The sequence below is a fragment of the Penicillium antarcticum genome (assembly GCF_028974205.1).
Source record: "Penicillium antarcticum strain IBT 31339 chromosome Unknown utg000009l_segment0_segment0, whole genome shotgun sequence".
Taxonomy (NCBI): Eukaryota; Fungi; Ascomycota; class Eurotiomycetes; order Eurotiales; family Aspergillaceae; genus Penicillium; species Penicillium antarcticum.
The window spans coordinates 6,380,129-6,408,033 of NW_026695307.1; the positions used below are offsets into that span (position 1 = coordinate 6,380,129).

At 48.2% G+C, this 27,905-nt stretch overlaps 6 protein-coding genes across 6 annotated transcripts; 3 read left to right on the top strand and 3 right to left on the bottom strand.

The window, feature by feature from the left end:
- Positions 1-1,936: 1,936 nt before the first annotated feature.
- N7508_010761 (DUF3602 domain-containing protein) lies at positions 1,937-2,425 on the bottom strand (the record flags this gene model as incomplete). Its single annotated transcript, XM_058468821.1, has 1 exon — positions 1,937-2,425. One exon carries the CDS (start codon positions 2,423-2,425, stop codon positions 1,937-1,939), a length of 489 nt encoding a protein of 162 aa, XP_058316667.1.
- A 4,284-nt stretch (positions 2,426-6,709) lies between these two features.
- Positions 6,710-13,987, bottom strand: N7508_010762 (uncharacterized protein; the record flags this gene model as incomplete). The annotated part of the gene is made up of 6 exons (XM_058468822.1): positions 6,710-8,031; positions 8,090-8,860; positions 8,914-10,571; positions 10,628-10,964; positions 11,017-12,450; positions 12,514-13,987. 6 exons carry the CDS (start codon positions 13,985-13,987, stop codon positions 6,710-6,712), a joined length of 6,996 nt encoding a protein of 2,331 aa, XP_058316668.1.
- A 497-nt stretch (positions 13,988-14,484) lies between these two features.
- On the top strand, positions 14,485-15,834 carry N7508_010763 (uncharacterized protein; the record flags this gene model as incomplete). The annotated part of the gene is made up of 2 exons (XM_058468823.1): positions 14,485-14,668; positions 14,789-15,834. The coding sequence occupies 2 exons, from the start codon at positions 14,485-14,487 to the stop codon at positions 15,832-15,834; spliced, it is 1,230 nt and encodes a 409-aa protein (XP_058316669.1).
- A 776-nt stretch (positions 15,835-16,610) lies between these two features.
- N7508_010764 (putative U1 snRNP complex component Yhc1) lies at positions 16,611-19,989 on the top strand (the record flags this gene model as incomplete). Its single annotated transcript, XM_058468824.1, has 10 exons — positions 16,611-16,716; positions 16,769-16,813; positions 16,860-16,946; positions 16,998-17,120; positions 17,174-17,592; positions 17,642-18,228; positions 18,288-18,469; positions 19,073-19,300; positions 19,362-19,619; positions 19,682-19,989. The coding sequence occupies 10 exons, from the start codon at positions 16,611-16,613 to the stop codon at positions 19,987-19,989; spliced, it is 2,343 nt and encodes a 780-aa protein (XP_058316670.1).
- Positions 19,990-21,001: 1,012 nt separating this feature from the next.
- Positions 21,002-23,319, bottom strand: N7508_010765 (transient receptor potential ion channel family protein; the record flags this gene model as incomplete). The annotated part of the gene is made up of 2 exons (XM_058468825.1): positions 21,002-22,878; positions 22,938-23,319. 2 exons carry the CDS (start codon positions 23,317-23,319, stop codon positions 21,002-21,004), a joined length of 2,259 nt encoding a protein of 752 aa, XP_058316671.1.
- A 2,624-nt stretch (positions 23,320-25,943) lies between these two features.
- has1 (ATP-dependent RNA helicase HAS1) lies at positions 25,944-27,821 on the top strand (the record flags this gene model as incomplete). Its single annotated transcript, XM_058468826.1, has 2 exons — positions 25,944-27,512; positions 27,567-27,821. 2 exons carry the CDS (start codon positions 25,944-25,946, stop codon positions 27,819-27,821), a joined length of 1,824 nt encoding a protein of 607 aa, XP_058316672.1.
- Between the last annotated feature and the right edge of the window lie 84 nt (positions 27,822-27,905).

Below are 27,905 nucleotides of genomic sequence, written 5' to 3' on the forward strand. Positions count from 1 at the left end.
TAATTTGAGAACATCCCCAAACTATGGTATCCAAATGAGATCACTTGCAAGCGCATTTGACGCCATCGAAGTGCAGCCGACATACAGTCAAGTACAGCAGAAATGAAAACCCTAGCCCTATCAAAATCTCCATACACTTCACATACACCGAACACCGAACACATGGGCATGCTTATAGGCATACGAACTCGGTCTTCATCTGCATGTCAACACCAACTATGTAGATCGCACCCCAACAAATCACGAAACACCTATGACACACTTCAAGCCCTCCACATGCGTCGCTCGGGACGACACGTATGTAGAACCTAACTTAGTAGGCAGCACTCCGTACACCACGTACGCACATTTACATGTAAATCCTAGATGTGGACCGATATCTAGACCTAAATTTCAATGTGGAACTTGTGGAACTTGTGGATTTTGATTTTGATTTTGATTTTGATGTTGATATTGATGTGGGTCGTCGCACGTTTCAGAGATGCGCATTGCGACTGGTTCGATGAGGGCACATGGGTCGGTTGTTGGGGGGGGGGGGGGGGGGGTTTCTACTGTGCGTGTATAGGTGATTTTTGAATTGAGGGAGAGAAGGGTCTATGTTAGTCTTCTTTGGAGTGGTGAGGCTAAGGTTGATTATATTATGTTTTTGTGGGTGAATACTTCTACATACAGTATAGAGATCTGGTGAGTACAATAGTAGTTGAACTATAAATCAGAATAACTGTCTTGGTGAATTGAATAAGATCATAATGACCAAATTATTCGCAATAGACTTATACATACTCCCTATACCAGGAAGTCTTGTCAAGATGACATCTCGATCTTCAGTCCCGATTCCGGTACATCCGGGGAAAGGGTCGAGTCAATTAAACAAAGAGCAACCAAAGTCTAGACCAGAATTCATAAAATGAAAACTTGAATTTAAAAGGAGGTAAAACTATTGAGACATTTAAATCAAATCCAAATAAAACGATGGGAAAAAAAAAACAAGAAAAAAAAGAATAAAACTTGAGTGAAAATTTTTAAGGGCCGGTAGACCGACTAGTTCACCGACGTCCAAGCGGCTGGCTTCGCCTACCGGCGGCGTAACCCAACAATACTACAAGGCGATGGCAATGGCAATGTCGCCATCCATGAGTCAATGGCTAAGCAGATGAAACTTGGAATTTTACAATTTACAATTTACAATGACGCAATTTACAGAGATGAGACGAATAATGGAGATATCAAATCAGCCCAGGCAAAGCCTGAACATATTCATTGTAAAGCCGACTAGAAGATACTAGACCGACCAGCGCTAGATTGGGGGGAATATGTTTGTTGAAAAGGACACAAAAAGCAGCTAAACAAAGAGACAGTTCGACTCGATGAGACATACACATAGGAAATGGAAATGAAATAGAAATTTCAAACCAAGCCAAATCACAAACTCCGAGAATGATGCTGCCAGACCCGTGGGTGCGATGGTGCCATTTCAGTTCTTGATGGAGTATTAATGTGAATGTGATGTATGAATGTTGAAAGGATGACCACCCTGGTTCCAGAACCTGGCGATATGCTGTGGAAAGGAATGTCTTGCTTTATGGCAAGGGATCCAAGGATCCGAAACAAAGAACGCCGGGTTGTTCATGATGCTGAGCGAAGAGTCTTGGTATAACAAAGAAAAGTGGTTGTTGAAATTGAAGGTTGTTGAGGGTCGCGGGAATGGGTATTGGCGACTCAGAAAGAAACAGACGGGTATCAAGAGTCTTATTGAAGACTGAACTTTTGAATCTGGTGAGAGCTCGTGTTTCGGTCTGGATCATACGTGGAATTCCCGCATTGTTGGTATTAAAAGGGACTGAGTCGAAAGAAAAGAGAAAGACAAGAACTTTTTTGGGGTGTCGTAATTTCATAATCTCGTCCGAGACGAGTGTTTGATGTTGATGCAATGCATCTAGGCAGTGCCCTTGAGCTTGCCCCAGCCCTTCTCGAGACCCCGACGAGCCATGTCACGAGCACGGTCAGCGACTGAGCCAGTGCTGGAGTTCGTAGCGGTGCTGGCAGCAGAGTACTTGCGGCTCAGGCTAGCGCTGCTGCAGTCGTCGCTGAACATGGTATTACCGGCGCCACCACGGCCGACGTGGTAGACGGGCGCGGCGCGGCGCAAGTCGCGTTCGAGCTCTTCGTCGAAACTGAAGATGGCGCGCTCGCTGCTGCTGTGGACGTTGCCGGCTCCTCCGCGGCCTGCCATGAAGGTAGTTGGGGTGCGGGAGTCGAGACGGGTCAGCGAGGCTGGACCACTTGCGGTATGCGAGGGAGTCGTCTTGGTGTTCTTAAGGCTGACGATGTTGCCGGCACCACCGCGGCCGGCGTAGACTGCTGGGCGGCCTGCGCGCGGCACCGAGGGGTGCGGTTCAATAACGTGGTAATTTGAGCCGGGCATGATGTGATGTGAATGTTGTAAATTAAAGGTTGTGGTTGTAGATGTGGTTGTAGAAGTATGAATCAGACTAGCTGCGAATGCTATAATGGCAAGTCCATGTGAGGCTGGCAGAATTTGCAGAGTGAATTACTATGGGGTTCTCCCTGGCAACAGCGGGGGCAGAGAATTATATAGTCCAAAGGCCAAAGAGTCACGATGTTCCACCAGGTACCATCCACGGGTCACAAGGTGCCTGTGGAGTAGTTTTCGCTTTTTTTTTTAATTCGCATTTTCCCTTTCGTCATCGGGTTACGGCGGCCAGATGTGCTGCCTATTTGGGTGCTGTGTCAGCCCCTTGTGACCAGTTTATGGAGTATAATTGGTCTACAGTCACCCCACATGGCAGCCCTACATAACCTAGCGCCTGCCGCTTTAACCCTCTTGCCGCCCAGCTGGGCAGTTCCAAGTCATCTGACTGGGGCTGCTCCACCAGTACCAAGTGGCAACACGTAAAAGAAACTTCTTCATCCAATCATCATTTCTATTACCCCCAGGAAATGCGAGAAAACCTCTCATTTCTTGGTCATCGACGTCCAGATCGTAACATTCTTTCACCGCATTCTATATCACGTCAGGTGTTGCGATTTTATGCAATATATTGTATGAGGATGATCTGATGCCAAGGGTTCTATTGTACTATGCAGTACGGAGTAAGTGCTATAGCATATAGCCTCTATCACTATAGTAGTCACGTTATAGTAAAGTATATACTTTGAGCTGACTCACATAAAAAATACCAGCGAACAGGTGACTGTAATTTACTGCTCCAACAATTGCATCATTTACCGGCCCGTGTCCACTTTCTATTTCCAGACTTGTACAACGTCAGGCTTATGAAGCATTTCTAGAAGACTTTCGATGTACATGTATCTATCTAGTAGGTCTAGGTGGCCATGTACGATACCGATTGTACTATATAGACGTCCCTACATCTCAACAGTTCCTACTATGATTACTAGTACATACCGATATTCAAGGAGTCGCAGATCGCAGCACAATGACTCCATCGCACTGAACTTTGCGGGATAATTCCCCCCTTAGCGCGTCGTCGATCCGGTCTAGTTCGCGTATCGGGTACCTGAGGGGGCAGATCATTCAACCTTGCAAGAATTCACGCAATCCCTGCCTAGACCGCCGAGAAAATAGCGTTCATAGCGTGCGACAATAATAGGTCAATAATATTCTCGCGACACTTAGAATGTTCTTGAAGTCAGGAGAGCCGAGTAATCCAAGATCTAAAACTGCAAACCGTTCAGGGGCCCATGACGACAGGCCAAGTCCCCAACAACCAAAAAGAAAAAGTGGAAACAAAAAAAAAAAATGAAATGAAAATTTTTCCCCGTCGTGTGATGTGAATGGCCGAGAGATCCGAGGCGGCGTCTCAGGCAAATGAACGCCACTGTCTGTGCGTTTCCCCAGATTTTCTGCCCCAGACTCTTGCATATTCTGTATCCCTCCGCTGGGACCTGCCGCTCGGATGTCATGTGTATATGTGTATGCTTCCCAGCGTGACTCTACCCCAGCCTCGGCTTCTATCCCTATCCAAGGAACCATCCACCTCACGTGGGGTTAAACGCCTCGTCTACGTGGCTTTGCGGGGGACATCCATGTATGGCCGGGTTGTCTATATCTTTAGGTAAACTGCTGCTCTAGGTCAGGTCCAGCAGACAGCAGGCAGACAGCAGACAGCAGACAGGAGACTATATCCCGACATCCCAATTGGAAGGGAGAATAGAATAGCCTCGCAACACCTAACTTGCAACACCCCTGCGTGATAGCACGACACTCCTACAGTATACAAGTATCTCACTAGCGTAATATCACCTCGCACGATGCGCGATTAAACATAATGCCAAGCACGTAATCCCCAGGCCTCTATACTGTTTACCCCAAATTGAATCAGACATGCATACACTAGCCCAACCTTGGAAGAACACCCCCATCTCCATCCCCTTCCCCATCATATTATCTAATAGTGCAGGCTGATGACACATGATTATCACCGCCGCCTGGTCGAGACCGGCAAAATAAACCGGTTACTGGTCGGGTCGTAGCCGGCGGTACAGGGTATACGGTAGATGGAGAGTAGATGTATTACACTCTCGTTCTATAGTTTGGGGTTGGGTCTAGATGCGAGGGATACCCGGTTTGACTTCTACTACACCTCCTAAATGGGCGGTGTATCCTTCCAGTGGATACCTTCACTTCCAGGCTTTTGAAGGGTTAAGTTACCCAGTTGGTCTTGGTATATGTATGGATGTATATGTTCCTGCTTATCCGGCCGGGTTAGGTTCGGATGTCAGCTCGGGTAAGCGGACCGACCGACAGGGATTAAGCTGGGGTGTTATAGGACCATTAAGTAATTGTTCAGCTTTGGCTACGCGCGTTGTCTGCGTTGTTTTCATACTGGTGGAGGCATTTTGGGCATTATGCTATGGATCGCATTCCCGGAACTGTATCTTGTATGCTTGGGTCGTCAGCTGTGTTACACTTACACCTATGCTTACATTTATGAGTGTTGTTGTGTTGGTCTTTTGGTGCATATTGCAATTCATGGCTTTGGGCTTAATATTGGGTTGGGTTGAGTGGGAACTCGGCTGCCTGATGTTGTCCATGTCGTGCTGGATTGGCAATTTTGCAGATCTTGCTGGGTTCAAGATTGAGCAAGTGTTTTCCTTGTCTCATTTGATCGTCATTGCTCGTTATCTGGTACGGACTCCTCGAAAATTCCATGTTCGACCTCGGATAGCGATGTCCTTGTGTACCTGGACTGGGACACATTCCTGATGTTGTAGTGCAGCGCTAAAAAAACAAGATTTCTGAACCTGGTTGGTAGTCGTTTCTAGAATGCTTGTTTGAAATCTGTACGACTTCTTATGTTACCATTCTGTGAGACTTTGGTCTTAGCTTCGAGCGAGACAAGTCTATGCAGTGGCATCCAGAATGGCCAGAATGGATATTGTAGTGGTGGAACAAGTGACAGTAGTAAATTAGTGGCCCGAGGTATCACAAGAGATATGCAGTCTTCTCACACAAGAGAGAGGAGCAACATCCAATCATCCAATATGACTACAGATCTTCACCAGACTTCTTGATCCATGATATAGCATCAGGCTCAGTACGATCTACACCTTCAGAGACTATTCTCTACGTCTACCTCAGGCCATGGGAGTGGTTGTTGTGTGATTTCTTCGTTGGTATCGACCCGTCTGCTATGCCATCGTGCCATCGTGCCATCCCCATTTCATTTTTGTTTTAACAAACAAGCAGGAAAGTCAAGTAGAAAGTGCTCAATTGTCTCTCATCCTGACATAAATTTTAATCCCCCCTTGTTGCTTGGTAAATTCAGGCGCAAATGTATGCGGTCAACGAATCTCCGATGTGTCTCAGCCCTAACGGGGAGCCTCAGTCTTGGCAGTAACGTCCTCATTCACTCCACCCAATTTAAGCGTCCGCAGCCTTCAAGTCTCATATGCTCAATTTGTGATGAAGGATTCTTCCGGGCTCATCTCCGTCTCGGTATTGGGGTCAGATTGCGCAATCACCACTTCAAGATAGGGAAGAGCCCACCGATTGAGAACTGGATCGGTGTCCTGGGCTGACTTCACAAGCCGGGCATAGAGGGGCCCTTTGGCCTTGACCTTGAGAACGATATTGAACAGCTGCTTGGAGGACTATGAGTTCGTTCGGTTGAGTGGTATCATTCTTTTCGTAAAGGAGGCGAAGTGTATTGGGGGGGGTCCTTGATGGCAAACGTGCATGAGACCTCCGAGGAGAGAAGCCAACCAAAGGGGAATAGGCCGCCAACTTTGGTTTGCGCTGGGTAGAAGAAATTCATGCGCAGGGAACCGTTCTTATTAAGGAGAGGAGGATCTCGGTATCGTTATCTTTGAATGCCGTCATGGTGGACTTTGGGGGAGATTCGGTGCTTGCAATGCCCGGGAAACGCTGCCCGGGGGTGGAGAAGGTGTTCATCTTGACGAAGAGCAACGTGGCAGATGAGGTGGTAGATAGTATGGTGCGGACGGAAGAAGATTCTCAGAGTTTGAGTTGGTTTTGAGGTTTAGACGCGTCTTCTTACAAAGTGCGATGACATGAGATCGGACGCGTCCTTAAGAGTTATTTGCTGGTCATGGGTCTTTACAACGCTGATCACCGCCAGAGGCTCACAATCAGCTCGGTACTATTAGTGCTATCCAGACTTAATCTGTTGTATCTCTCTTTGCCATGTATGCTTGGTCAAAATTATTCAAGCTGGGCATCAGAAACCCAGTGACTCCCACCAGCACATCGATATCCACCACTCTGCTGGATCCATCGATAGCCCGCAACACAGACACCCATCTTCCTAAGCTTTGCTTGATTAGCCTGTTCCTTGCGGTATGCCTCAGCCTGGGCCTCTCTCTTCTTCTGAAGTTCATTCAGCAGAGCTTCTTGTCGTCTGCGTTCCAGTTCATGCTGCAGTCTAGCTTGTTCGTGGTGCGTTCTTGCATCTTCATCGGCTTTTTGCTGTGTTTCGATCTGCTCCTTTGCTGCTTTGTCCTCTGCTTTTTTCAATGCCAGTACAGCCTTTTGTTGGGTTTCTTCTTCTTCCTGCCAACGCAAATACTCTTTGTCTTGAGCCTCTGCGAAGGCTTTGTCTTTTGTAAGTTGTTCCCATACTGCATCATCAACACCAAAGTCGCGCTTAGTGATAGCTTTGCTCTTCTCTGCAAGGGGCTTAATGGCTGCATCCGGCTTGCTACTTGCCGTCTCTTTCTGGGTCGAGACTCGGCTTTCCGCTGACAGCACTGGCTTGTCGAGAGTTTTGGTGTGTACAGCAAGGTTCATCTTCTGTCTATTGCTTGCATTTGATGAGCTTTTCAGAACATCGCCTCGATGGGTCCGCTCAAGTATCATGAAATCGATGGCCTCGAGAATTGTTGCTTTGTTCAACTGCATCTTCTGTCCATTGGAGCATTCGATCGTCTTCCCAAATATTGTCTTTGTCAAAGAACCAACGTCTCGAGCATTTGCCCAGCCTTCAGTCTGTGACAGAGTATCAAAGCGCTCAGCCATGATTTCCATGAAGTCAGAATCAGGGCTTTGTAGGCACGTGATGTCAAAGGTCACCTGAGATTTCTCAAGAAGCGTTTTCTTTTCTTTTGAAAGTAGCTTCAAGATAAACATAATGCAATCCTTCGAAGACAGTGAGTCAAATTGGAGAGACTCGGGGAAGCGACTTGTCAGCCCGGGGTTGATAGACATGAGGCGGTTGATATCTCTGTCGTAGCCGGCCAAGATGATGATCAATTTTTGTGCATATTTAGGCTTGGTCATACAGTCAACGAGCTCATTGATTGCATCTTTCGTGAAGGAACCATCTTCGGCGAGACGATATGCTTCGTCTATGAAAAGAACCTTACCAAGGCCGCGCTCCAAGAGTTCTTGGACTTTCGGACCCGTTTGTCCGACGTATTGACCAACCAAGTCTGTCGCGGAAGCTTCAAGCACCTCATTTGTTGACAATAAGCTCATATCGTAGTAAACCTGTCCCATTTTTCTGGCTGTGCTGGTCTTTCCAGTTCCTATACTGAGTAAGCAAGCTATCGTTTAAATCGAAAAGATCAAAGTGGGAGTACCAACCTGGAGGACCGCGGAAGACAAAATTGAAAGGAACTTGGTCACATGGATTCATGTTCAACTGTCGAAGCTTTTTAACCATCTGCTGATAGCCTTCTAGCTTTGAGACGATGGTTTCACATCCTACCACCTCTTCAAACATCTTTGCAACGCTTGCTTGCTCCTTGTCGGCACGATCGAAGTCTTCATCGAAGTCTTGGGCATCAAGGGCAGCATCAGGAACGTGAGCTGGCTGTCTGTTGAAAGATAGACGTTTCTGGTAGCGCATCTTTGCAGCGTTGAGCAGGTTATCAATCTCTCCTGCATTTCCAAAATGGGGTCGATTTCGAGATCGCTCGAGCATCTCTAAAATCACTCGACGGCCACGGTCCGTGATGTCAAATGCTTGTTTGTTGAGCTTCAGGGTCAGTATGGAATTCATTTCGTCCTTTGTGAAGTCCTTGAACTCGAAGGCCTGGTCTATTGGGAAGCGTCGACTGAGACCAGGATTGACATTTTGAAACATCTGTTCCATGAGGTCTTTGTAGCCTAAGAGCAGGACACATCTGTCATCGCCTGGCGTGCTCTGTACTTCGGCTACAATCGTGTCCACAACTGCAGCTCTGTAAGGATCACTCGCGGCTCCCGTGCGATTTGAGGCTCCTCCGGTGTAAAGCCCGTAAGCTTCATCAATTACCAGAACTTTACCCAATGTAGATGCAAGTATGCCTTTGGTCGTTTTCTCCGATTCCCCTATCACGCTGCCAACAAAATCTGATGGGTTTTTTAAAACAACTGTTTCTCATGTCAGCGAGTCCAACAAAATAATGAATAAATGGCTTGCGTACCTTCGCCACTAGACAGAAACCCAATATCCACAAGTATCTGACCGTAGATCTTGGCAATTGAGGTCTTTCCAGTCCCAGGGTTCCCCAAGAAGACTTTGTTCAAGCTGTACTCAACCAAGGGTTTCTCATCAATCTCCCTCTGGAAGTTGTGCTTCATCGTCTCTATGAGAGCCTCGACTGTCTTTTTAACTGTACCCAGGCCAATCATAGATTGCAATTCTAGCCATGCATTGGATGTCTTGAGAGCCTTGGATGGATCCGGGCCGATCAAATCCGCCCCGGCGAAGAAGAAGTCGTCAGTCCTTGCACCCTGCCGTTTTGCCTGCCTGATTCGCTCAGATTGCCGCTCTGTTATTTTGGAGAGGGTGTTTTCAACGGCTCGTGCGTTTGCGAAACCATCGCGACCACGGCCACGGCCAATGCGACGTGCGACAATACGACAATAAAGCCCTCCCAGACCACCTTCGACATTCATCTTCTGCTTGTAAGATTTCTCAATGCAGTTCACCAGGATCTGCATCAGCTCCGTATCGTCAAAATCATCAAACTTCAACTCATGCGGGAATCGTTCAGGTAGTCCTGGATTATGCGCGAAGAACTTTTCCATTGGCCGTTGATATCCTGCAAGGATGAAGACAATTTTTCCGCGGAGTTTCTCAATCTCAGCCAAAAGGAAGTCAAGAACTTGGGGTCCCCCAAGACTAGAATCCTGTACAAGCTGGTAGGCTTCATCAATGAAGAATGCACCACCTCCACCTTTCAAAAGACTCTCGATGGTCTTCTGGCATCCCGAAACACCCTCATTTGCCAATCTAGATCCGGATGTTTCGATGAAGTTATCTCCAGGGATTACGCCCATGGACGCCAGAAATTTGGCGTATAGACGAGCTACGGTTGTTTTCCCAGTTCCAGGATTTCCGAGCAACACTGATCCGAACCTTTCCTCGTTCAAACTTCGGTTCTGTCTGATAGCAGTTTCCACCTTGAACTTGATGGTGAGGAATTTGTCTTTCACAGACTCAAGTCCAATCATTTCCATCAGCTTGTCAATTTCCTGACTCTGGGCATTTTGAAACTTTTTTTGGTCATTCCAGTCGTCATTGGCTGGTGAATTCTTCTGTTTTGGCATTACTGGTGGTTTATCGGATTTTGCAATATGGCTTTTGGTGTCTGCGTTATCGGCAGTTGGTCTGTCGTTTGTTTGTTTGATGAAGCTCGAACTTGTTGATGCCCTTGATTCTTCTCCTTTTGGTATTTTTACCATATCTGGAGTCTTCCGAGGCGCCTTCAAATCCTCTATTTCCTGGTGGTGCTGCTCGAGAACCCTGGCCCGCTCAAAGTCATCTGACTCATCTTTTCGCAGTCTCCTTAGATGGGAAGCCTCATCCTGGGCTTCTGCAATCTGCTGGGCATATCTTTCTTGCTTTCTCTGTCTCTCTGTCTCTAATTTGAGATCACGCTGGCGCCGGCGCTCTTTGACAGCATCTTCTTGAATGCAGAAACGACAATGGCCTTTTGACTGGGAGCATGGCAGGGATGATTCGTGGCCACGAGGGCACCTCCATTTCACAATTTTCGTGCAAGGCATTTGTGAGTGATCAACGAGTTGGTGGCACCTTGAGGTGCACTTGTGCACTCCACACTTTAGCGTCACGTCACTATGCAGTGTGTTAGCATCAGAGTAGGCACGGTTTATGTTAACCCTGGAGCTTACCAAGGTGCGGAGCATCCACCCTCCGGACACTCCTTGTCGAAATCGACCGCAGTTCGAAGAATGTTTGTCGTTTGAGGATGCTGTTCACATCGCACGGGCAAACCATCGTATAGATGCCCATCATATTTGAGTTGATCGATGAGTGGCTTCCACGTGTTTCGACCCTTGCGACTAGAGACAAATGTCTCTGAATTTCCTACCAGAATCAAGACGTTTCGGGCTCGGGAAAGCAGAACATTCAGACGCTCGGGGGCTGCCATGAAGCCTATATCGCCTTCTTTGTTGCTTCGGGTAAGCGACGCAATAACGATCTCACTTTCCTCGCCCTGGTAGTTGTCTATATATTTGGTTAAGATGAGCATTCAGCTGTTTTCGTTCACAAAACTCACCAATTGTTGAAAGCTTCAGCTGGCGCTTCGAATGTTTTGCGCTTGCCTGTGACAAGAGCCCTGCCTTCAGGAGGTCATAGGAGTCAAGATCGTTTAATACCGGATCGTTTTGCTTGCTGAGAGTTTCTTTCAGAAGAGAAAGTTGCCCAAGGTACGGTGTCAACACGACCAACTTGTCCGTTCCATATCCTTGTTGCCCAAGATACTTCACGATTTTCAACACGATCTCAGCCTCAAAAACATTCCTTTTACTTCCCTTTGAACCCTCATCACGTTGATCAGACACATCTTTAAAGATAGCCTCAAAGTTCTTATGGTGAAAGAATATCACCCGATCACACAATCCCCGTGGCTCAGGGCGATTTTTCGTTTTCTCGGCATCTTCCAGTGCAGGGTATGTAAGACTGCGTACCAATCCCGAGATCTCAGGACACATTCGATGCTGCTTGAGGAGGGTTGTATGAGGGAAGCCGGCGTTTATAAGCCTTTCAAAGAGAGAAACGTTCAGGTCATACCCATCACCCTTCTCCACGCTCAGGCCATAGCCGTTAATTTTGGGTCGCAGCTGTTGATGATCACCTATCAAGATCAAATGCTTGGTCTCTGGTCCCATTGCTGTCAATACGTGAGACTCAAGGATCTCACCCGCTTCCTCAAGAAGCACAATCTCAGGTGACGCATGCCGAATGTCTTCAGAGTACATTGCTGCAGCTGTAGTGGTACATCCAATGATTTGCTTTGTTTTCAGAATCTCCCTGTTTTTCTCTCCCCAAATGGTGCTCAGCCGTTTTGAACATTTGTCAAGCAACATCATGCGAACTCCCAAGGATTCAGCTTGCTCTCTCAGCAATCCCTGTTTCCAGGACTGGTTTTTCTGATCCCGTGCTTTCTCATCGAGAGACCACGCACCTTGGCAATGAGGAGGAACCAGGTGAGAGCATACACCAGGGGTTTTCCCTTTGACCCATCGGTCATAAAGATAGTCTTTTCCAATGACTTTTCCTTTTTTCCCGACAATCGCCATTCCATTTTGATCCTCGGGTACCACAAATGCTTCGAAATACTCTGGATCTTCGAACTCGAGGTAATCCAGTATGGAGGTAGCATCAGCCGTCAGATTCCGATAAACCTGGAAAGCGCTGTTCAAATCATCGATATGGTCATCACCATCACTCTCAAGTGCGTTAATAGTATTCCATGTTGTCGTGGATCGTGAGAAAGATGATTTCTGCTTGAAGAGACCAAGTGGTTCCGTGCGCTGTGTTGACTTGGAGCCTAACCGTACTATCGCCGAAGGATCGATTCCAATATCAAGCAGATCCTCCAAAAATTGGTCCAAGGCATGGTTGGTATAGCACATGACCAGGATTCTGCTCTCGGTGTGGTCATGGAGAGCCTTTGCAAGAAGAGCGCCTATGAACGATTTTCCCGTTCCTGGTGTCATAGTGTCAATCTGCTGTGTCTTTTCAGTGTCTTAAATGTTCCTTGTCAGCATACCTGGAGGACCTTGAATGAGGCTGACTCTTTGTGTCAATCCTGCTAAAAGGGAATCGAGCTGCGATGGATCCAGAGTGATCGGGTGTCTCGTCTGAAGGATGTTTTGTATATTGCACCTATACGCTTCCTTCAACTCCTTGATCACATTCCAAGGAGCAAGGCTTGAATCTTTAGCAGGCTGCTCATGTTTGTACAGGAACAGTTCCTCTGTGAGAGGAATTTCGATGCTCTCCTGTAAACATTTCAAAATGGGTTCATAGGCAAAGATTGCGGTATCAACAACCAGAAAGTCCACATCGTTATAGAGCTTGAGGTAAAGAAGAGATTTTTTGAGGGCCTCCTCGCCCGAGATGCGCAACATGACTACTGGGGGTTCCAATGCCAGGTTATCGATGTTTCTTTCTATCGTGGCGAATCCCACAATCTCCGTGCCTCGAATCAAACACCCAAATGCGTGATGCTTGACAAATGAGTGGTTGGTTTTCAAAAAGGTCTTTCGATCTTGCGGTAGGACTTTTTTGATTTTGTCAAGACCGAACTTGCAAGTCACGCCGACAGTACATGGCTGAATACGCTGCCTTCCATTCTTGACGGAAAAGCACTCAATCTGAACAAGAGAAAGACCTGCCAAGTGTAGTGCCGATCGCTTCCCTTTTTTCGTGCCTTGTGCGATTTGGAAATCGTCGCGGAGTCCTGAAAGCATGTCCTCTCGCAAAAGCCGAAACTGGTTGTCGATATGACCCGCAATGCGCTGGTGCCCCGAAAGCTGCGCAACGGTCTCTACTTGACGGTAGAAGGGTTTCTCGGTGCATCCCATTTCATCTGCTGTGGGTAGGATTGCTATCGATCTGAAGTCCGCAAAGTCATTGTCGTGGCGACCGCCAGCTGTGTTCTCGGAGGCAGTGATTGTTTCTGCGGACGATTTCATCTCCAAAAGGTACTTGATCTTGTGTCCTAGGTTGTGGACTTCAACCAAACGAGACGACAAGAGTGATCCATCGCTTATCACGAGTTGAGCATCGGATCGAACATCTACACCGGAAGAGCTAGGCAATGCCAGAAACTCGGATATCATCCAACATAAAGCAACAATCGCGTGATCTTCCAATTTGCGACCACGAAATGCCTCCACAAACGAATTCCATAGCGTTCGGGGCTCTAAAATGATCATCAAAAGTTGTTCAAGGAAAGATCCATTGCAAAGAAGCTTGACTTCGCGATGTTTCAAATACAGGATCAGCTTCGCGGTGTATTGATTGATGAAGGCCGGGGTGATATTGTGCCTGACTCCATTTCTGAGGGCTTTCAAAGCATGTTGGCTGGATATGATTCGCTCGACCAAAATGCAGGGATCTTCTTGGACCAGAATTGCTTCAACGAAGCGTTTGAAATTGTTGGTGTCCTGGACTTCCTGTTTTCCATAAATAACAGATCCAAAGTATCGCGCAAGTCTGTCTAACCTAGCATCAGACATGATTGAGAGATGCAAGAAATAAAACGTGAATGTTTGCAGGATAGAAGAGGTAGACAAGAAGTAGCTGGGGGTATTATCGTAAGCGCCTTAGAAAGAGTTGGGCGGCAGATGCGGCGATGTGGCGATGCGGCGTTTGATCTAACTGTAAGGCAGCAAATAATACGCATGCTTCCTTTTGTTCACTGGATAATACCCTTGGAGGCCCACCATAAGTATTTTTGAACTGCAGCATAGCTGGTACACACAGCCAATCAAGGTAGGGGTTGTGTTGGGCAAGGATTCGTGATAGCTATCATTTACACCCTGGTCTAGTAAGCGTGAGACCCCGCGCGTACAGCAAACACCTTGTAGCAAATATACCAAATCTGGGTTTAAAGGCTGGTTGCTCCTCATTGAAACTTTGTGCCTTTGACAACTGCTAGCTACACTATCTCTAAATACGGTGTTCACCCTTCTTGAGCTCACGTTTGTTGTTGTCACTCCAAGCTACCAAAATCATGTATCGCCAAGGACGAGCAGGAAGATGGAAAGGAACAGGGCAAGGGAGAGGAAAAGGTATCAGGGCAGGTACAGAAGCGGCGTCTCCAGCTCCGCCCCTGGGGGATATTCTCGCAAAGATCCAGCTTGATGACCTCAAGGAGCCTATCGATCAAACGGATGGCCTACCTATCATCACCAAGTGTAAGTATGTAACATCCTACAACTGGCTCTATCGGGAAGAACATCGGGTCTTCGTTCCAGGTAAAAAGATTTCAAAATTCAACATATCTTCATGATCAGGAGCTGATGCATGCCTGCAAGGTGAGCCACCGGCTTGGACACCTCCCTCAAAGCTTCCCAGGCTTCAAGAAGACTCCGGTCAATACTATCGTGACCTGAATGCCGCGCGATCTCCCGTCTACCCGCTGGAGCCGATGATTCAAGCTGTATTGTCGGACAACCCCGACTTTAACTTGGTCAGCTTGGACATCGTTGGGTGCGGTAGTACGATTGGCAACCTCCTTCGCTTCGTGCGTGATCAACACAAATCTTTCAGAATGCTCGTCGAGGTGGTTGGTAACACTGTCTTCTTGGTCCGGAGAGAGAACTCACCGACTGAGATGCTCACCGGTGTGTACGGATATGGACATTCTTTTCCAGAGGCAAACACCACGTGGAGCAAGGAGGTCAAGGGGTCTATGTCCAATCAACGGTTGATACAGTACGATTTTGCAGGCATGAACTGTTTGGTTCGGTTCGAGGCAGATGGCTATTTGCCAGATTTAGCCCCAAACCTCGCCGAAAATGTCATTTCGGAGCCAAGTGAAGATGATATGGACAGTATTTTGTATTCCATCGGAAAATCTACCATCTCGAGCATCTCTGCTACCGCCACGGTTGATGATTTGAAGAAGCTCCGCATCGAAAAAAAGGGTCGCCATATCCCGCAGGCTGCGGTCTATGACTTGAAGACCCGCTCGATCAAGAAGAAAGACATTGTCGACACTCTTGGAGAGGAAATGGGTCGATTGTGGATTGCACAGATTCCCAACTTCATTCTAGCGTACCACAAATCTGGTAATTTCGAAGATGTTCAGGTCCAGGACGTGAGTGAGAAACTGAAGCAGTGGGAGGAAGATCACCAGCCAGAGTTGGTCAAATTTGTCAATCTTTTGCGAACTATAGTGTCTTTCGCTCGAAGCAGTGAAAGCGGTAGGTTTGAGATCGAACGTGAAGAGGGTGGAATGTGTTTAAATTTGCGAGAACAAGGAGGGGCTGTCAATAGGGTCTTGCCCTCGTCTCTTGCAAAGGAATGGGATGTTGAGGATGATTCTCATGACACTGGTGATGTTCATTATTCTTCATAAGTGATTAGCAGAATAGATTGAAAGAGCACTGATTGCCTTACTAGTGGACACAAGACTCCAATCTGAATCAAATCGAATATTCCAATCTCTACAGATTCTAGACCTCATTAGTAAGCTTTAGAAGTAACTAAGGTAGTACTTATAAAGATGTTCTGCCTATAAACTAGACGGCGATCTCCCATCTGGACGAAATATCACAATTTTTTGCCCTTGGACTTGACCATATTTCGTGACCGAAGCAGATAGCTGCAACCACTTATTCAATGGCTGCATCTTTGTCTTTTTGCAGTACGCAATTGCACTCCACGTCATGACTCCGAGATACTTCAGCTCCCCGAATAGTAATTGTGGGCCTGGGGGACACTAAAGGGCACTAAACAGGAGCTAAAGTAACCTACTTATGCCGCCCATGCAGCTTGCATAAATTAGGGCAGTGACATCGACGCAAGATACCCCGTCTTATCACATTCAGCACCTATCACTCCTCGTGGTTTATGAAGTCTTGCTTGGGGGTCCCATGCTGCAGTTTCATGGCGCAGGGAATTTGGTATCATTCGCGCGCTGGTGCCACTTGGCTGTTACATGTTAAAGCTCGGTTAGAATAACGGGTAAAGATTGTTGGATACTATGCAGATGACTCTCTGGCTGCCTACGTGTACGTCTAGACGTAATATATCCCCGCAGCGGATCTGAATCAGTTTTGGAGACTTTAATACTTAAACGCTTGTCTTCCATCCTGGATGGCTATACCTCGATAGCTATACAGAACGAGCACCATGCTGTTTTCTCTTGCTTCGGTTCCAGACTGGCTAAATACGACACCTTTCGTTCTCTTTCTTTGGGGATATAGTGCCTATTTAGTGGCACTAGGTATCTACCGAGGTGAGAAAGCACATTACTACATTACGTACAGCAAGCATAACTGGCTTTGCAGTCTATATAAGCCCTTTGGCAAAATATCCAGGCCCCAAGCTGGCCGGTATGTATGGTCGTTCTCGATTCTGGCTATTTGCTAACGCCCTTAGGCCTGACGACCCTTTACCAGGCGTACTATGATATTTATCTTGGGGGAAAGTTCTTCAAGAAGCTGGAGCAGTTACATGAAGTATATGGTATGCTATAGCCCTCAGACAAGGATTGAGGCGTCACATAACTTCCAACAGGCCCAATTGTTCGCGTCAACCCACACGAAATCCACATCAACGATCCTGATTTTATCGAGGTCCTCTTTACTGGAGCCACCCAAAAGCGAGATAAGTACAAGTGGGTCGGAAGGTCCCTCTTGTGTGAGTTACCTGGCTGATACAAGAAGCGTTCCTGAGCAACTAACATATCCTAGTGCCGGATTCTGTTGTAGGTACTATCGACCACGACCATCATCGGACACGCCGGTCTGTATTGAACCCCTATTTTTCCAAGACGAGTATTCGTCGTCTCGAAGACCGCATTCAAAACACAGCTGGCAAGCTTATGGACCGCTTGGTAAAAGCAGGTAAAACTGGTGAAATCTTGCAATTAAAACTTGCTTTTAAGGCGGCAACCTGCGACATCATCAGCGAGTATTGCTTTGGTGTATCTACGAAATACGTAGAGCGTGATGATTTTAATCGTGGGTGGTTCGATGCTGTCGATGCCATGTTCAATATGGCATGGTCGATGACGTATATCTCCTGGTTGGGGCCAGTGATGGCGAGACTTCCACCGTCTATCATCGGAATGATGCATCCTGGTCTGAAGTCTTTATGGGACATGCATAGTGTGAGTCCAAACATTGTCTTGCTTGTATATTTGCTAAATCCATGTTCAGCGATGGATCGACCAAATTGAAACAATTCGAAAGAATGGAAAGCCTGGTGGTGCAGACGCTACCTTGTTTCACGGTATCTTAAACAGTAACCTACCACCAGCTGAAAAAACAACAGACCGATTACGACAAGAGGCACAAACAATGGTTCTAGCAGGGCAGGATACTACTTCATTTACTCTTACCTGCACTGTTTACCAACTCCTATCTCGCCCGGATATGCTTAAACGAGTCAAGGCCGAGCTCGAATCTGCATTGCCAGGTCCAAACAGCCCGCCCTCGCTGGCTATTGTTGAGAAGCTTCCGTATCTTTCCGCTGTCATTGCTGAGAGCCTCCGTGTTTATCCGGCATCTCTTTTTCGAATGACTCGTGTGGCCCCAGAGCATACTATGGTCTATCATGACAAGGCTTCTGGCAAGGATTGGGTCATTGAACCCGGCACACCTACCACAATGACTGCTTTGGACAACAATATGAATCCTGACAAGTTCCCGGATCCATACAAGTTCGACCCCGAGCGATTCATTGGAAATCCGCGTCTAGAGAAATATGTCCTGACATTTTCCCGAGGATCACGCATTTGTCTTGGGTCAGTAAAGAGAGACTTGGTTTTGCAATGACAATTCATTCGCTGACAATATTTCGCAGATTGAATCTTGCGTATGCGGAGCTCTATATCATTTTAGCCAGTATCTTCCGCAAGTTTGACCTTGACGATGGTACTGGGAAGCAAACTGGCCCAACTTTGGCATTGTATGACACCACCCGAGAGAGGGACATCGATACACAGAGAGATCAGCTTATTCCTTGCCCCGTCGATGGTAGCAAAGGTGTGCGGGTGCAATTCAAGGCGTAATGAGGAAATTTATCTGTCAACCCATATATGTTGCCAGCAAGTGAGCAAGTACATGGCTAATATTGCCGAGAGATAATGGTCGCCGTCGTAGCCACAGGGGTTGAAAGACGTCTGTATATATTCTATGCGAGACACTTGATGCGTAGAAACCAAGTTCTTCATCCCATATCCTGTTTTGTACAATGGTCATCACCAAAAAGTATTAACAAGATTAAAGCGTTATAAAGAAACACCGAACGCAGATGCGATAACACTATTCTGCCATGACTGACCGCCCTTGCCGCCCTCGCCATCGAGCTCCGAGAACTGCCAGTCTTGCTCAGTCACTTTCTCCTATCTGACAAGAGCTTTGCGTACCCTGAGGTTTGTCTTCAAGTCGAAAAATTGAAGGCTCGGCTCAGATAATCCCTGCCACCGAAAGCCCTCACCTTTTGAGTAACATCCGAAGGGGAATTTTCGTCTTTCGCGCGACGACAGCAAAGTACTTGCTGAAGAAACCGCCAAAATGCCCAAATATAAGTACTCCCTGGATCAGATATTTTGTACTGGAAGCTAACTGCTATGCACTCTTCTGTAGGTACCCTTCCGACTTGGACTTTGAGCAGACAACGCCGAGTCTTATCAAGCTATTCCGGGCGCGCTGCGACTCCACGAGAACTCCGAAAATCATGGCCAGATTACTTACCAAAGCTCCATTTCACAGGCGATTACTGCGATGTCTACCTCACGCACGACTCGATGAGCGTGCGCAAGGCGCACAACTCGGGCCGTAACCACCTGAGGAACGTCGTCGACTACTACCAACGTACGCTCGCAACCCTGAAAGCAATGGATGACAGAGCGGCTAACCATGTGAACCCATACAGAAATTGGCCAAGAGAAGGCCCAATCGGTCATTGACTCAATCACCTCATCCTACGCCGCTGAGGGCCAACCTCTCCCCAATCCCGCAATGGCCCCCGGCGCTTTCCCGCCGCCCTTCGGCTTCCCTGGTATGGGCCTACACCCTGACTTCAATCATGCATCCATGACTTACAATCCCCAAGGTCGACCAGGACAAATGCCTCCTCCCCCCTTCGGCATCCCACCCCCAGGAGCCCCCGGGGCACCTGGCATGCTACCTCGTACGTGACAACCATTGAACCCCTCATCTCTCAAGCCCAGGAACTAATAATATAAAAAACAGCCCCAGGCGCCCACGGCGGCCTCCCCTTCCCACCCCCCTTCAACGCAACAGGAACACCCCCAACAGGCGGCTTCCCCCCACCTCTCCCAAACATGCCCCAAGGCGCAGGCCTGCCTCCTCCACCCCCAGGCGGCTTCCCTAACATGCCTTTCCCTCCTCCCGGTGCAGCAGGCTTCCCGCCTATGCCCGGTGCCCCTATGGGAGCTACGAATTCGCCTATTCCTACTGGTCCTCGTGGCTCGGAGGGATATCCTCCCCCTCCTGGTGGTGGTGGTGGTCCTCCTCCTGGGATGGACTCTAGGTGGTGATTTTGTTTACTGATACCTTATTTCTCTTCTGATTTCATTTGATGGATTTGAGAAGTGTTGTGCTGGGCGTGACGTTGATATAAGTGCGTTGTGTTGCATTGCATGTATCTCCGGTACGCTACCATTCTCTCTTCTCTCTCATCGGACTTTGTTGCTCTTTATGCTGTTGATGTAAAATAGCGCTTTTCTTTTTATGCTTCTCTGCTTTTCCTATCCATATGGAACAATGCGATTTCGAGAGGCGCTTCTGGCTGTTATCAGATAAAATTATTGATTCGTATTCGTTCCGAGATGCTCAGATCAGTCCCCAAGCTCAACTTAAGTATTCAAGATCAAGGATCAGCTGATTCTGTTGTAATCATAGTTTGAATTTCCTTGTTCCAATGGTACACAGTACACAGTACAAGTCCACAAGACAAAAAGCTGCAGGCAGAGAATTCTCATTTTAGACACTAGGATTACTTTCCAACAGGTACAGAGAATCAAAAACCCAAAAAAAGAAAACGGAATCGAAATTTCGCAGACAAAAAGCCAGCGAACACCGCGAAAAGAAAAGCGAAACAAAATTTCAAACCCAAAGCCGGTGTCACCATATCCAGAATGCATCCAACGCCGAACAAAGAGTCAAAGATAAGGAAAATAAAAGTCGATTGCGGTGTCTCGACTAGGGAGAGAAAGGTACAGAGATCAAGTGTAGGTAAGAGAAAGCAAATAGGAAAGGAAGGGATGGAGGAAAAGAAGTGGATATCACACCGGTTATACAACCGTTAGGTAGATAGGAAGGTGGATTAAGACGAAAGGAAGAGTCAAGGTAAAATACAAGTCGCCAGCGAGGAGTGTATAGCGGACTTGGCAGAAGAAAAGAAGTAGAAAAAGAAAACAAGAGAAACAGAAAAGAACCGAACCCAGAGGATGGCGATTGGAAAAAGATCATAGACCATCGGTATCCCGCGCTAATAAAAATCACATATCTTCATCTCGGAAGCGAAACAAAATAAAGGCACTGGCTTTTTTAATGATCGTAACCAGCTCCCCTTTGCCATGGACTGGCGTTATTTTGGGCTCGGTAGGTGGTCGACAAAGCAGATTGGCCAACCGGGGCGTTTTCATAGCCCCGAGCGGCGGGCGAGGGAGACCGACCGAATTGGTCGTATCCGGGTGGTGGACCGCTGTGTCCTGTGTTGGTAGGGAACAGTGGCACTGAGGGGTCAACCGGTGAGGCGGGGGCCTGGCGGACGCTGGGGTGGTGCTGGTTGGTCGATTCCATCTGGTGGTGGTGGCCGATGCTAGCACCATTTCCACTTGAGATGGAGACGGCGTCATCATCGAAGGGGTTGTTGTGGTATTGTCCGGACTTGACATCACCGCGGGCGGTGGCACCAAGGGCGTCCAGCTCGGTGGTCAGCTGGGTCTGGGACTTGATGAAGGAGCCACGGTCGTCACGCATGGGCTGGTAACGAGTATCGGGGTTCTTCGAGACAATGGCGTACACTGAGGCGATCAGGACGAGGATCAGGAGGACCAAGGCGAAGACAGCGTTGTAGACGAAAAAGACGACACCCATGACACCAATCATCAGACCAGGGGGGTTGAACACGTCAGAGAAGACTAGCAGAAAGATGGAGTTGAGGAAGTTGATGACCGCAATGGAAATGTTGTAGATGTTGGTCTTCTTGTCCATCCAGGGACGAAGGATGCAAACAGCGATCAACATGGCGAGTTCAAGAACCACGAGGGCCACGGTCTGCACAACTGGTGCAGGTTGGCTCAGACCGATGAACATACTCTTGATCAAGGTGTAGATGAGGAAGGGAACGACGAAGTAGTATGCGGTAGCGCGGTACTGCACGTATAGGAAGCCCCACTTGTTCAGACAGGAGGGATCGGAGTAGAGGATATAGGCGGGGTTCTTGTGCATGGTGACTGAGCGCTTTGCCAGACGAATAACCTTCTGCGCAGCCCATCCAAGAGAGACGAGCATAGAGAGGAGCATGACGACTGCCAAAACAACCTCGGCTGCGGAGTCACGTTGAGTAAATTCCCAGAGGCATAGGACACACATCTGAGGGAAACCGATCAAAGTGAGACGGAACAGAATGCCACGCAGAACAACCTTCCATCCGTTGCGGAAGTCCTGGAAACGTTCACTCTTCATTTTGCCGTGCTTAACGAGCAACTCGGTGATTCCCTTGAATGCTGCAACGATAATGACGACAAAGACCACGAATACCGCGAAAAAGATCAGACCAGTGAGGAAGATGTTGGTCTCTTCAATGTTGGAACGGAAGCCGACACGATCAATACCGCGCACGACAATGAGCTTTTGGTTGGAGTCGGTTCGCTTGAATAAACCAGCAGCACGCTTCATGATTGGTGAGTTAGAGGCTCTCTTCAGCATGTTGATTGCAGATTCGGGAAGGTCACGCTTGCGGCGCTTGAGGACCTCAACGGAAGTATCACCAAGCTGAGACAGGAGAGTCGAGGGAGTTCCACCAGTTGCTCGCTGATACCAGGTCGCAATAGTCTGGATGAATCCCACGCGGATAATACCCATACTCCATTGGAAGTTCTGAGTCCAGGCCTCCACAATAGGGGGCATGTGAACAGAGGTCATACCAATCATTGCTTGCGACTGCATAAATCCGAAGAGAGAGAGCGCATTTGCTGCAACGTGTGCCGCAGTATTCGAGTGGCCAAGACCGGAAGTAATAGCTGATGCAGCAAGACCCAAGCCAGAGATGACAGCAGTTGTCCATGCGACTCCAACTTGGTCCACTGTTTTACCGTTGGAAAGTGAGGCTTCGACACAAGCAATCTTCTCTTTCGTATCCTTTGTCTTGATAACAATGCGTACATTGGCGTCAAGGTCTGGAACGGTGTAGGCGATACCTGATTCAATTCACTTAGCAAACCGAGCATCTTGTCAGTTTCGGCGTCGCGTTACTCACTTGGAATGTTCGCAGCGGTGTCCGAGGGCAGATCGAGAGACAGCGGACCCAAATCCATGGGTCCAGCAGCCATAGGACACATACCCATGCCCTCAATTGAGCAAGGATCAAGGGTCTTGGAGATTGCCTCGTAACCATAGGCGGTAATGATCAGGTCCGCAGTAACCTTACCGGTGATGTATGAAACACCGTCGAATCCGATCACTAGGGAGTTGTTGCCTGGGTAAAAGACGACGTTGAAGTAGGTTGCTGTGAAGTTACTAGACTCCATGCAGACATTTAAAGCATTAGATTCGAGGAGCTTGACGGCAGAAGCCACCGGCGCCAAAAAGGCGACGAGGCATGTCAGAAGCGATATTAACCGCATATTGGTTAACCGCATGTTGGCGTGTAGATGTCAAAGAAAGTTTCTGCAACAATGGGCGACTATCGGAAAAGATGAGGGGAGTGACAGCGGTGTCAGCGGCACTCCAGAGTACCACGTTGCCAGGCGCCGGATGCGGAAGTCTTCAGACGGCCGAGTCGTTCGTGGGGCCGAAGTATTTCCCAATGGATGCCAATGCTGTCACAGCGCTGGCTGTTTATCGTAAGTTGTTTTTGATGAGAGATCTGCGGTGTGGCGATCGAGCCTTTACTTGTTCATTTGAAGATCGGAGAAGCGGAGAGCGGAGGCGGAGTTGGGGTCGGAGACGCAGGGGCGCAGGGATGTAGATGCGTAGAGATAATGAAAGCAGAGACACAGAGTGAATAGTCGTAGAGTTGAAGATAGATCAAAGGAAAGTCGGTAGGCTAGGACCTGAAGGAGTGAATAGAGCGGACTCAAAGGGCGAAAGAAGTCGAGGAGCGAATGAACTGGCGATACACAGTATTGCCGGGAAAGAAAGGGGAATAGAGCTCGAAATCAAGGGCAATAGAAAGGGAGGTTGAGCACCGATTCCCGTGAGAAAGAGAGAATGGGAGGGAGAGATGTCTGAGTGTCTCAGGGAGAAGAGATGGCGACGGTCAGGTATGTGGTAATTACCGTAAGATGACAGGGGCGGCTACTATGGAACCAATCAGAAGCCTGTATTTGTGTTTGAGTTCGTACCCCTTTCCCCGTGATGGCAATGACATTCTCTTCTGTATATACTAACTAACTTAACATCTACTATTCTTTGTTATAGCTCTCTTTTTCACGTCTATTCACAACACAAGTCTTGTTCTGGCCGGAAACAGCCATATGAAACAGTCTTTGTTCATCAACTGAACCAAAGGAACTGTTGCCCCCAGCTGTGGAGTGCCACCCGAAATGTGCCATCCGCTGTGGACCGTTACTGCATGTACGTGAACGGAGGCACATGGTACATTCTATATTTCGTCTGCCTGATCCATGGACTGAGTGAAATTAGGTCATTCTTGGGTATACTCTCCCTTATTGTCAAGGGGCTTGCTCTTAGAATACGGATAGGTACTATTGTACAGGTCCAAGCACTAACTGCACTATTCTCCTTGGCTAACCCTTCTTTATTCGGGTGCCTGTCGAAAATTAGCCCTACAGATCCGGGGGCTTTTCTTCCCGAGCCCAGTCTACCCGGGTCTAGAGCTGAAAGTCATCTTGGTTGTCTCTGTACAGTAATGTGATCTGAATCTGATCAGATTCCGATCTGAATACTTATGTGTTAGGGTATAATAGAGTGTTAGAGCATACATGTCGTTGTTGAATATTAAGTTAACTTCCATGTATAAGGATCGCCAAGTGCCCCCCCCCCCCCCCCCTTTGGCGTTGGAATGCACAGCCTCGTTAACATAAAGTAATCCATCGCACACTCTGGATCAGACATGTTTCAGAAATAAAGGAACCTCCAGCATGGGCCATTTCTGAGCTTGACACAATTTAGCTCCCCCTATTTACTTGACGTTCTGTACTTTGTAGCCCATATTGCCCCTGATCATCGTGGGGAGTGATGATCGGGACGATCCTTTACTCGCGTGCTCAGATGACGTTTTAACGTGCCGTCTTTGTTTAAGTCGCACATTGGTACAATATTTGACCACATAGTCAAGTCATTTGACTGTGGTGTGTATAGTAAAAAGGGGGTCGTATTCGTGTCTGCGACCCAGTATTTCTCTGGCTAATTTTAGCTATTTTTGGCTCAGGGTTTTCACGGATTGCCTGTTCATTGGCTCGTCCCTCTCTACACATGTAGCTTTTTAATGTGATTGGTGAGAAATCTCTGTCTTTTCTACTAAAGTGCATACTTTTCTTCATGGATCTGTATTGTATTGTTGGTTATAGGTTAATGATTATAGCCCTGTAATTATTTGTAGGGGCCAAGTACTAGTCTTTCACAAAAGGCAAACTAGTCTCAGTCGCCCTATTCCAGTAAAGCCCGGTCTAGGCACAAATTGCACAGCATTAGTCAATTATGTTCACATCGCCTGTATATCTAGCCAGTATCTATATTTCTAGCGTAGGAGCCCTTGGCATATCAATATGAGAGCTAAGCGGTTACACAGCCACCAATACGCCTGTCAATCTACAAGGATATTGCAAGATTGCGTCTGCCTAAGTCAAGCCAAGATCGCGGCGCTTGCGTAACTTGGCTTTTAGTATACATCCAGGCCGAGCGGTGGGTAAAGCACGAACCCACTACAGTACGGAGTAGACATACCATGCGTTCTACTTGTAAGCTGTGTGGTCAAATTCTGATTTTTGAGACCCAGATCTTGAAACATGCGTGATCTTCATGATCGTGGCATGGTCAATGGTACAAAATATCAACAGCACAGCCCAGTTTGTCGCCTGAGGCGTTGGCTGCCTGATTACTGCCTGATGCCCTGGGTGCCTCGACAATATGGCAACAATCAGCCTATCGGCACGTGATATGAATGTGGAGTTCTGCCTGATCTCACCGACCAGGAAAAAAAAAGATGCAGAATGATTTCCGCCCGCAGACCATAATAATCTAGACCTACAAACTTAAGGTCCAAGTCATACAAAAGAATTCCAATAGGGTTCCCACCAAAATGCCTGGCCCCGTGGATACCGCAAAGTCCATCAACAAGCGCAAGAGAAAGCACGGCTCCCGCGCAGAGAAAGAAGATGCTGTGAAGCCCGTCGAAGCCAAGTCCCCTTCAGCGACGCCGAAAAAGAGCAAGAGTGCTGCCTCGACCAAGTCTCCCGCTGAAAAGTCGACTAAGAAGCGCAAGGTCAGCCCTTCGCCCAGCGCTGAGGAAAGCGCTGAGGAAAGTGCCTCCGAGGAGGTCGAGGAGGTCGAGGTGGATGCACAGGAAGACAGCGATGCTGAGGAATCAGAGGAAGCCGAGGCTAAGGATGCTGGCGCGGATCTGCCTACCATGGACGATGTCCGTTTGCCACAAACCGAGGGCGAGCTCCAGAAATTCACTGAGCTCAACCTCTCCGACAAGACTATGCAGGCCATCAAGGAGATGGGCTTCGAGACCATGACCGAGATTCAACAGCGTACTATCCCTGCTCTGCTTGCTGGACGTGATGTGCTCGGTGCCGCAAAGACTGGTTCCGGAAAAACCCTGTCCTTTTTGATTCCCGCTATTGAGATGCTGAGCGCTCTGCGCTTCAAGCCCAGAAACGGTACCGGTGTCCTCGTCGTGTCCCCTACCCGTGAGCTCGCGTTGCAAATTTTCGGTGTAGCGCGCGAATTGATGCAATTCCACTCACAAACATACGGTATTGTCATCGGAGGAGCCAACCGCCGCGCCGAGGCGGACAAGTTGATGAAGGGTGTCAACCTGCTCATTGCTACCCCTGGTCGTCTTTTGGATCACCTGCAGAACACACAAGGATTCATCTTCAAGAACCTGAAGACTCTCATCATTGACGAGGCTGACCGTATTCTCGAAGTCGGATTCGAGGATGAAATGCGTCAGATCGTCAAGATCTTGCCCAAGGAAGAGCGTCAGACCATGCTCTTTTCCGCCACACAAACCACCAAGGTCGAGGATTTGGCCCGGATATCGCTGCGCCCCGGACCTCTGTACATTAATGTTGACCACCGGAAAGAGCACAGCACCGTCGCCGGTCTGGAGCAGGGCTACGTCCTCTGTGAAGCCGACAAGCGTTTCTTGCTTCTCTTCTCCTTCCTCAAGCGTAACCTCAAGAAGAAGATTATTGTCTTCTTCTCCAGCTGCAACTGTGTCAAGTACCACGCCGAGCTGTTGAATTACATCGATCTCCCCGTTCTCGAGCTTCACGGAAAGCAGAAGCAGCAGAAGCGCACCAACACTTTCTTCGAGTTCTGCAATGCCAAGCAGGGTACCCTGATCTGTACCGACGTTGCTGCTCGTGGTTTGGATATTCCTGCCGTCGACTGGATCATTCAGTTCGACCCTCCTGATGATCCCCGTGATTACATTCACCGTGTCGGACGTACCGCCCGTGGTGCCGATGGCAAGGGTCGCAGTCTGATGTTCCTCCAGCCTTCCGAGGTTGGCTTCCTGAAGCACCTGAAGGAGGCTCGCGTTCCCGTCGTCGAGTTCGAGTTCCCAGCCTCCAAGATTGTCAACGTGCAGTCCCAGCTGGAGAAGCTTATCGGCCAGAACTACTACCTCAATAAGGTAAGCTCCCTTTTCAACCTCCCTTTCCGAGATTCCATACTAACACATATACAGTCCGCCAAGGATGGTTACAGGTCCTACCTCCAGGCATACGCCTCCCACTCCCTCCGCTCAGTCTTCGACGTGAACAAGCTGGACCTGGTCAAGGTCGCCAAGGGCTTCGGCTTCTCCGCTCCTCCCCGCATCGATATCCAGCTTGGCGCCAGCTTGAGCAGGGATAAGAAGCAGGAACAGCAGGGTCGCCGCACCTACGGCAGCCAGCCTAAGCACGGTGCCGGTCTGAAGTTCAAGCGCAAGCACGATGATTGAGAAGATTCTGTATGAACATCAAAAGCGATCGATTGTCTCTGCATGTCTATTTTAGGGACTGGAGTTCAGCAATGTGGATATATC